This window comes from Labrus bergylta, chromosome 17 (genome assembly GCF_963930695.1).
Source record: "Labrus bergylta chromosome 17, fLabBer1.1, whole genome shotgun sequence".
Taxonomy (NCBI): domain Eukaryota; kingdom Metazoa; phylum Chordata; class Actinopteri; order Labriformes; family Labridae; genus Labrus; species Labrus bergylta.
In genome coordinates, this window is record NC_089211.1 from 4,511,258 (window position 1) to 4,521,604 (window position 10,347).

At 38.2% G+C, this 10,347-nt stretch overlaps 1 protein-coding gene across 1 annotated transcript in view; it reads left to right on the forward strand.

The window, feature by feature from the left end:
• The window catches only part of npr2 (natriuretic peptide receptor 2), a 67,477-nt gene that overhangs the window by 42,681 nt on the left and 14,449 nt on the right, over nucleotides 1-10,347 (forward strand). Inside the window, exon 15 of the mRNA XM_020636052.3 lies at nucleotides 2,933-3,101. Coding sequence (XP_020491708.1) covers nucleotides 2,933-3,101 — 169 coding nt within the window. The remainder of the gene's footprint in view (nucleotides 1-2,932; nucleotides 3,102-10,347) is intronic.

Here is a 10,347-nt window from a genome sequence, read left to right on the forward strand (position 1 = left end):
TATTATCCCTTCCTCTGGTTTAACCACAAACAATTGGAACATGTCTGTTTTTCAAAGCCACCAAAGTCCTTTGGCCAAAACAGTGATTTTACCCTGCAGATCTATTGCTTCCTTTACCACTTTGATAGATTGTATTTTTGGCCGACTTTGGTGTTTAAATAGTAAGTTAGGATCCAACACAATATTTTTGTTACACAGAAAAACATGAAACAAATAGAGGCAGTGAGAGACCAGCAACGTCAGTGTTCTAGGATGTGTAATTACTGTTTCTGTCAGTGGAGTTTGGTGGCCTTGAAGAGAGCAGTGTGATGGCTATTTCTGGTGTCAAAAAAAAGCTATCTATCCGTCTCAGTAGGGGTCCTGTTTGTAAAGTTTTCAGACAGTTTAATAACAGTTTGAGCCTGTCAGTCCCAAAAAAGCACTGAACTAAATTTGACCAATTGGTTACAATGGAGAAAATATAGTTTATGGCTGCCTGAATTGATCTACTTCATGTTGCAGGTCTGAGACTGAACACACACTCTGCTACTTAAAGGAAACACTACTTCTTGCATTGACACTGATGTAAATCACGTGCAACAGATCTATCACGAGTGTAAAACATCAGGTTTCTGTAAAGGCTGGGGGGAAATGTCCTTTTAAACATCAGTCACTTTAATTATTCTCCTCTCTGTGACTTTAGAGAGATCTCTTGCCCCAAGGCAACTCCGCAGTTAGTAATGGAGGACTAAATCCACAATCCTATTGCTGCAGATTATTTCAATTAATTCCAAAGGTCAACTAAAGCCTTGGAAGTCTGAGTCAAACAATTACAAACGGGAGTCTTCTGCAGTTGAAGTGTGATGAGAGCAAAATGTCCTCTTTGTGTCAGGATCCCTCTTCTGCAGCTCAAACGGTCATAGGTCACACAATGATATTTGGAACTGAAGAGAGCGTAACCTTGAAAGAAATACAATATAGGGCTTTCACACATGCAGAAAAACACAATTTTCAGACCATTATGACCATTTGAACAGTAGCTCTTGATATACTTATGCCAATAGGACATACCGGTAATACTTGTTAAAATCTTCCCTCTGAGTATTTGCTTAGCAGAAGCCTACATGTATTCTCTCACTGGAAAACTCGAACACATTGTTATCTTCCTCAGTTAACTTACGACTTTCCAGAGTCTAATCAGTGCTGACACTGGCTCTTCAGCTTCCTGCACACATGTTGAAGTTTGACCGGTTTCTTCACTGGCATCGACATTTACCCCCACCGCTGCTCCTGCTCAGTGGCAGCAGGAAAGAAAATTCACTTCCAACGCAATTTGAAGATCAGGAGTTCAACTAGAAGATGTGAAGTGGATGTGTGAAAACCTCCTGGGTGCCTCCTTCATGTGATTACTTTCATTGGCCTTTTATTCACAGTCATGCTGATAGGTGATTGTATGAGTGCCTGGTACGATCCATTAACAGGCGGAGAGCTGCGGCAGCTGCCACCTGTTCTCCAGTGTCTGATTGTGTTAAATATAGAGCTTAATCAGTGTTTCACAGCAGAGTCTTTTAATTAGTTTGATTGGCTTTTTAATGATGCATGATTATGATAACAGAGTGGATGTGGAGGAATCATTTGGAAAGAATGTTTCAAACACATCTCTACGATTAATGGACAAATGAGGAGAAATAAGCTGCAGGAGTCGATCTTCATTGATGAATATGTTCGGACTCGTTCAGCAGGAATAGCACATAAAACACAGTATATTAAATATTCCTGCTAATTTTATTTCAGGTGGGATAGTTTACTCCGTTCAGCAGTCACTGAGTGCAACACCCCCTTATGTTTAAAAAGAAAAGGAAAGCTCAGCTGAGTTCCCTGGAGACATATTAGAAACACTGGGATGACTTAATGAGTCAAGTTACGAGTTTGGAGTTGGATCTAATTGAATTTATTCAGCAGCAGAAGTTGTGTAAAAGTAGAAAATTTAATTTTCGTTCAGGCATACATAACAAGAAATATCAGGGAAAACATCACAGAAGAAGAATTAAAGCATATTACGGATATCATTGGACAATTTAGGCCTGCACAATATGAGAAAAATATATTTTGTGGGATAACAGGGTTTAATATTGCAATAAACAAACAAAATGTAAAGAACACATTTGCTATACCTTACAAGTTTTTCTTTATATCTCCTGTTTTTAATGTTTATCATAATATCTGTGTTTGCAAATTGCAACATGTCCCTCGTGTATGTAAAATAAGGCCAGAATGCTTTTTTTCAACACTTCTATCTAAATAATGTACGGCTAGCAGATACTGTAGCTATCCTGAGCTTCATGTGACTGCATAAAAATTGTGTAATAGCATAACGATTACACCTAAGCCGCCACACTACAAGTAAAACACATACATGCTGAGTGACAAAGCATTGCTTTTGAGCTTACTTTTTTATTTATTCCAATAAATTCAGACTTTTGTGTTGTGTTTATTTCAAATACTTTCATTGCCATATCGATGATATTGAAATGAACAGTTCATCTGTTGACAGTATGGTCTCTTGAAACTTCTCCATCAGAAATGACAAACTGTTGGTTAAACTGTTAGGAGTTTATTTATTTGTTAACCAGTCTGATTTTGATAGTGATGCCTTTTTGTGACCTACTAAACGCGTACAGCTGGTCGGACTCTGTTAAGAGATTTACCACGTAAATCTTAAGATATTTTTTGGTTTTCGGTGTAAAGTTTAATAAAATTGACAGTAACTAAAAGCTGTTTCAACCGAAGGGATGTTGAAGATGTTTTAATGATTTGTCTACCATTTCGGACAAGTTGTGCACAGATGTATCCGCAGAGAAAATCAAGTCACTCTTAATGGAGTGAATTATGAAATGTGTGTGAAAAAACTCTGGACTCACATAGATCTCGCTCTCTGTCCTCTCCGCTGCAGAGATTGTACAGAAGGTGAGGAATGGTCAGAAGCCGTACTTTCGACCAACCACGGACAACAAATGTCACTCTGAGGAGCTGACCATCCTGATGGAGGGCTGCTGGGCTGAGGATCCCGCGGAGAGGCCAGACTTCGGCCACATCAAGATCTATGTGGCCAAACTCAACAAGTGAGTCCCTAACTTCTCTTTGTTGATTGTCAGTGTTCAGTGTTATGTAGTTTTCTGAGTTCATAAGGACAACAGAGGACATTTAGAAGACAGCTTTCTACAAGACTGAATACTGAAGAATCAAAAAGACCAGGTATAAACAAAAATCAGAGGTGGAATCATTTTATTGGATTCTGAACTTGTGATTGAAAGGAGGTATTATTTTTGACCTCAGATTTCTTTCTTAAGCCTTTTTACTTTGTCATTTTGACTTTATTCTGAACATTTAGAAATAACTCTCACAATTTTGTCTTCATTAGACATTACTCATTAGATGTTTTTCTCATTCATTTTTTATTTATTATCATAAATTTCAACATCATTTGTGGCAGTACAAACCCCCGTTGTTGACGTGAAGACTTTCTAATGGGCCTTTCAGCTTTATTCTCTACATATACTATACATATACTACTATAAAGATCTTCCTCCTGAATTCCTCAGATGAATCATTTTCTTATTCTTGACAATTATAGCAACATTTTGACTTAATTCACTTCATTTTTGATTCCAACAAAAAAGATCTTCCTCCATAGGGGCTATTTAGCAGAGTAATTCATTATTTCAACAGCAGGCTCTTGATTAAAACATTTGATAACTTTCATTCCCTTTCTCCAAGCTGAAGTCATTTGACAAACAGAAATGGACAGAGTCTTTGCTTTCCCACACTACGAGTGTCAGCCCTGCTAAACTCAACATGTGAACATTGTGTTGAGAGCCTGCTGAGCATAGTGCACGATGATATGATTAAGAGATTCAAAAAGGCAACAAGCAAAGAGAATCATGTTTTTGAAACCATCAAGACAATTTGAGATAAAATGTTGATTGTAATGCCTGACAGAGAGCGCTGGACAGGAAGTACTCTTTGCTGCTTTTCCATCCCTGATTGTGTATATTAATGTGTGTGTGTGTGTGTGTGTGTGTGTGTGTGTGTGTGTGTGTGTGTGTGTGTAAGGAAGGGGAGTGTGCAAGTCCACGTTTCTGCTGTTGTTTTCAATGATCCCATGAATCATTCATGTGCATATTTTGAGTCAGAGTTTTTTGTTGGAGTAGGCTCCTAAATTGTCCCTCGTATATGGCAGCTCTGTCAGAAAGAGTTACAGTAAAAAGCATCCCTGCTGATTCAGTGTGACACTGCTACACACACCTACACACACGGAAATACACAGTTAATGGTTATTTGGGAAAACGGCAATATTTGGATAGACTATCTGAGCAGTTATTAAAACAGACTATAAAAATAGTACAGTGCTGATAAATCCTGTAAAAACACATTTTAAAGAGCTCATTTCCTCAGTAATCATCTTCCTCTAAAATAACCAGAGTATTCCCAGTAAAGCAAACATCAGTTTCAAATGTTAAAATACTTTATTTTCAATAGGTACTCGTTCTTTGTTAATTACATGGGCTGCTGTAAGTCAGAACTGCAGGAATCCATCATTAAAAAATGCTAAAATGTGATCACTCCTACAGAACTGTACTTATAGTTCTCAAGACCTTTGCTTTAGATCAAAAATGAAAAAGGTGTCAAACAGTCAAAAACTAAATTATAAGCTAAGGTGAGATAGAAAATTGCAGATTGTTGTCGTACTTTGATAAAATATTGACAAATTCTTAATTCTGTCATTTCAGCCTTTCTAAACTGAGCAACGCCCTCTTTGAACAAGTCTGAATAGCACACGGGGATAAATAGAAATACACAATCTCTACATGAGGAATGAGCATAATATTAATTAGCGTGACATCAATTAAGGTGTTGATGTGCCCCCCCCCCCCCATCACTCAAAGTAAGAGGCTGATTGAACAAATGGTCATCAGGGCATTTCAAATTCTTGATAAAGTTGTAATTAAGACGATTGAAAGTTGAGTGAATGCCACACTGCAAACAAAGAAAACAAAGAAAAAGATCTACTCGTTGAGGTAGATGACGAGACACTCGAAAAAGAGGTTGCAGTGATAAATGGATGTAAGATTAGTCTGGAAGTGAAGCTACTTTAGAGAAGGAAATCAAGATAGAAAAACACATTAATATGAATAAAAAAGGAGATGAGATAATGGGATGAAAATTACATCAGCAAAAATTAACCTAAATAAGTAATATTTAGTTGATGGCATTAGTGTGTGTACATGTTTCTATAATTGTCTTGTAGTCAGAAGTATCATTTTGTGTTTTGTGATCTGGATTCATTTGTGTGAGTGAGTGAGAGTGAGGGAAAAAAAGGTGAAATAAACAGCTACAAAAAGTTCAACAATTTAAAACAGAATAAGATGAATGAGCCATAACATTTTTCAAAGTCATTGATAAAGTTGTTATCATGATGATAGTGCAACTGCGATTGCTTCCCAAAGATTGCTCATAATGTGTTGTCGACGTATGGAAATCGTTAAATCAGGGTGGAGAGATTGAAGCCGTGTGCAGTGGAGTGACTGCAGTCTCTAGCAGCCATGTTGTTGCTGCCAGGTGCAGTCAGCCTGTCCTGTGAGTTTTGACATGCAGATCAAAACACGGGCCACGCTTCATTACACTGAACGGCAACTTGGATCTTTATTCTTCCAGCATGGTCATACTTTGTGGTATCTGGCTTATCTTAAGACAGAGTTATAATCATGTCTGTGCTGCCTCTGGCAAAGCTACTGACCCACCGTTCAGCACTGATTTTTATCTGGACAGATGTGTCACATACAATCAGGCCGTGGCTGTTTTGTGTGAATTCTTTAATTCACTTTGTGATATTGAGCAATGAAGGGGAGGTTTACCTCATCAGGCATACTGAATGGGACGCTCTTTCAATCAATAGCCTAAGTACTCATGTTGACACTCGTTCATTCACTCTAATAGAGAGAAGCAATCACTGTGAGCACGATGTATGCTGTGGAAATGTCTCTGCTGGATGTGTGTAATTGAAAAGGAGATAATCACTGACACTTCCTTCACCTTGATGATATCGACCTTAACATCTGTATTTCCACTGGAATAGGAAACTTATAGGAGGATCTCCACATGACATCTCCTCGGCCACTTTGACACAGACGTGTAGTTACGTTGATTAGGTGACAAACCTAATTACAGTAGCTGAGCTCACCTTTTAGCTCTTAAAGCCCTATTCAGCTACATATGATCACAAGCTGTCAGGACTGAGTTTATTCACAAGTGATGCTTCCTGTCGGTTTATCATACCGACTCTATAAGAAGAACATGCTGTTGACTTTAGGAGAAGCAGTGATGGTTCAAGTGTTTATGATTCTTTAGAAAGAGCTCGTGCAGCAGGTAAGGGAATATGTAGAGAAGAAGACTCATCATGGATTATTTTTGCTATATTAAGACTTTCATGTAGATTATCCTGCACATAATACAGCTGTTTACGGCAATGAATAAATGATGCTTCAAAAAATAAAAAAGATTTGACTTCTTCTGCTTCTTAGTTCAAACTGCATCAAAGTCAACATTTCAGCTTTCTTCAAATAAGCCTGATTAGCTGTTATGGTTCACATTAAACTCAACATATCCATTGAGGATGTACAAAGACAAGGTGAACAGGTGTGCATGACTGGCTGCAGCGCCTGATTGTGGGATTTCTCACCTGTAACTTTCAAGTCCTTTGATATTTTATTTCCGTTAATTCGTCGACTTCACAGAACTCGGCTGCCAGGCAAAACAAAAAAAGCATGACCACATCACTCCTGTTGTAGCGTCTTTATACTGGACTCCTGTATGTGGCAGATTTGAGTTTAAGATTTTAATGATGACTTTAAAGTCTCTCAATGGAGTTTCTCCCAGCGACTACATTTCAGACCTGTTTTCAGAGTGAAAAACTAAAGGGGATAGAGGATCTGTAGGTAAGTTCCTTAAATCCCTTCTGAAGACATTCTTTAACCAATGAGCCTTTTTTCCTGACTTGTCCTGATTTTACCAGAATTGTATTTTATTTAACTGATTTTAAAAAAGTCCTTAACATCTTCTAGTTCGTCCAGTTAAGTCTTTTTATTTGTTTTTTATTTCTGTTTTTCTGTTTCATTTTATTTTATTAAGTATCAGCAGGATCAAAGATATTTGTCCATAAAAGGCTGCTGTTCACTGTCTCATGCTCTATTTTTGTACTTAGTTATTATTGGATGTAGCCCTGAGATAAGAGTGGATAAGATCTGCATCCAAAGCCATCGTCTGTTCATTGAACGAGCCTGCTTCACAGACACAGCAGCCCAGAATTAGCCAATCAGAATCAAGTATCTAATGCAAGTTGTGTAATCATTTCATATAACTGCACAGTTTCAACTTTCTCGTCAGTGCCTCAGAGACTAGTTCTCAACTGGATTTTTTTTTTAACCATCCAAAGTGTGCTTGAAATAAGTAATCCATCACAGAGAAGATTTCATTTCCTTTACACTTTTCAGTACGAGCATGAGACATCCTCGTTGGTGAGTTCAAGGTCTCTGACGTCACAGAACGTTACATTCATGAGCTACACGGTTATGAAACCAGATCCATAAGACAGCGTCTTTTCTTCATACAGTCCTTTAGTAAGGTGACGGTTGAGCCTTGAACCGTGAGGAACAAAACAATATTCCCACAGAGATGTAAGAAGAAGGATCTGTGAATCTTTCCCTATGATAAGAAAAAAGACAAGAATACACATCCCAAAGCTACAATTCTTAAAAGATAGAATCAGCACAACAGCTGTAAAGAAATATATAAATGTGTTGATTTAATGTTACACAGATCTCTTGGAGACTTGCTGAACAGATCTGTGTGCTTGGTGTGTTTTTCTTTCTGCTCCACTTCTCCTCTGTTCACTGTAAGTCAGGATGCGCCCGGTGATGTATGTCTTTCCATTTAAAGAGGCTCGGAGTCGAGAGCTCTACATGATTGACATCCTCAGAAGCACTCAAGGATGTTCTTGACAGCCACTTGCAAAGCCCCTCCTCGTGTGTGTGAAGCCTTTCACCACAGCGGCCTGCACTCTAATGCACTGTTTGCCGGTTATTTTCATTAGGTAAATGTATGTTGTTGACATGGCCTGATGAATGGGCTGTTATTTTTGGTGTGTGTGTGTGTGTGTGTGTGTGTGTGTGTGTGTGTGTGTGTGTGTGTGTGTGTGTGTGTGTGTGTGTCTGTGTGTGTGTGTGTGTGTGTGTGTGTGTGTGTGTGTGTGTGTGTGTGTGTGTGTGTGTGTGTGTGTGTGTGTGTGTATGAGCTCTGGCTTGAAGGGCACTGCTGTGAATATCTGACCACCCTCGGTAAACGTGCAAGTCTCTCAATGTTTGTCATCTCATCATACACAGCAAAATAAAACGTCTATTGTTTTAATGATCTCAGCGTGCTTTAAGATATTCTTTTTATTTTGCTGTCTTTTCTGAAACAACTGGTAAAAATCTGTCCTGCACGTCAGACCAAACAGGAAAATGTAACTTTGAGAAGCATGTTTAGCCGCTCTGTAAACACTTGAAGAGTGCATACCTCCAGTAAGACTGCCCAGCCCTCTGCATCTGTTTTGTAAATAGTCGAGAATGTCTTTAATTATTAATCAGCGTCTGGATCTGGCATCAAAGCACACAGTGATAGACAACCCTGCCGACTGGACGATGACAGCCATGTTTCTTTAAAATGTTCTGTCTAGCTTTTTTCCAGTGACTCAGACTCGTGAGTTTTGAGATATTAAAATGATCTTTCATAAAGTTTCTGCAGCATACCCTCAGGTGAATTCTACCAATGTTTGCAGGATCACTTAGATTTCCAAACTGCGTGTGCAGTCTTCATTTGGTTGTTGTGTTCAAATCTTAAAGACGTTTATTTCAGTCAGTCATTTTGTAAATATTTTGTATTAAGTTCCCTGGAAAGAGCTTCAGGGAACAGGGTGAAGATTCAGGGAAGGTAATTTGAATTAAGATCCTTTTGGGGTTATGAAGCAGTTGTTTAGATCCCAAGAAATGCCCTTAAAATAACTGCCCCGTTTACATGCAAGTATATAATCACATGTAGTTTAAATCATTCTCATATTTATTACATTTGATGCTTCACTTTCATTTGACTCTCAATATTTTCAGTTGACCTGCTGTGCACTTAAATCATCTTGAGGTAACGTCCGCTCAGAAATATTGAACTGCAAGTTAAAGCTACTGAAAGGAACTTTTGATTCTTTGATTCTTTCTTTCACCCCTGAGGACAAAGTGGTACCTCTTATGCATTTTCTGATTGTGTCCCATATTTGCAAAAAGTAGTATTCTCTAGCAAACAAACAAAATCCTGCTACCTTTAAACAGCAAAAGTATCACTCACCATGAACCTTTACCAAAGAAAATGGAAACAACAGCAGCTCTTCTGCTTGCTGTAAATCACGTCATCTGACACTAACCCACCAGCAGCAGATACTGGCATTAAAATGAACTATATAAAAACAGTTGTTCCTTTTTGTTGATGGTCTGGTTCACTTTTGTAGATCATATAGAGACTTAAGTTTTCACTTCAGTCTGTTTCATAAGAAGCTTAAAAACGCCTCACGGGAGCTTTAACCCCATCAAAAAACTGTCTCTATTTCCCCCTCATTGTACCAAATTACATAAATCCTCCAGAAGCCTTGCTATGAATTTAGTCAAAAAAAGGATAACAGCATAATAAGAAATATCTTAAAAGTGTGCTTCATAAAAAATCGTATGAAAATCGGTTGAAATGTTTTGCTGTGACTGCCGACTACCTCCGCTAACTACAAACGTCGCTCCATAGCGCAACACTTGTATGACACAAATTTTAGACCACTTCTTGCTGATTTACAGCGTTTATAAAACTTTGTGGCTGATCTTACTTCATTATGTTTTTTTTTATATTTATGTTTTCAACTATTTGCGAGGCCCAAGAAGTAAACTCCAGTGTTGAAGGATGAGCCAATGCACAAGCGCTGGAAACTGCAGTTCCTCCAGTGTCCACTTGAGGATGGCTGCAAAAGAATCTCCTTTAGGTCCCATATTAAAATGCACTTTTTTTTATAGCAGAAATCAACATGTTTACAGCCTGGCACTAAAATAGGTTGTTGCTCATTTGCTAATTTCTTTATTGGTACACACTTAATGGGAGATGATTTTTTTAAAATAACTGATTCATCTTAATTTTATTAAATTTAAGAGTTAAGGAAAGTTGACTGACAGGTGGGCGTGTTGTAGCTGTTTGTCAGAGCCTCTGCTCTTCCTCTTTCCTTTTGTTTGGATTAATCAAAACTTC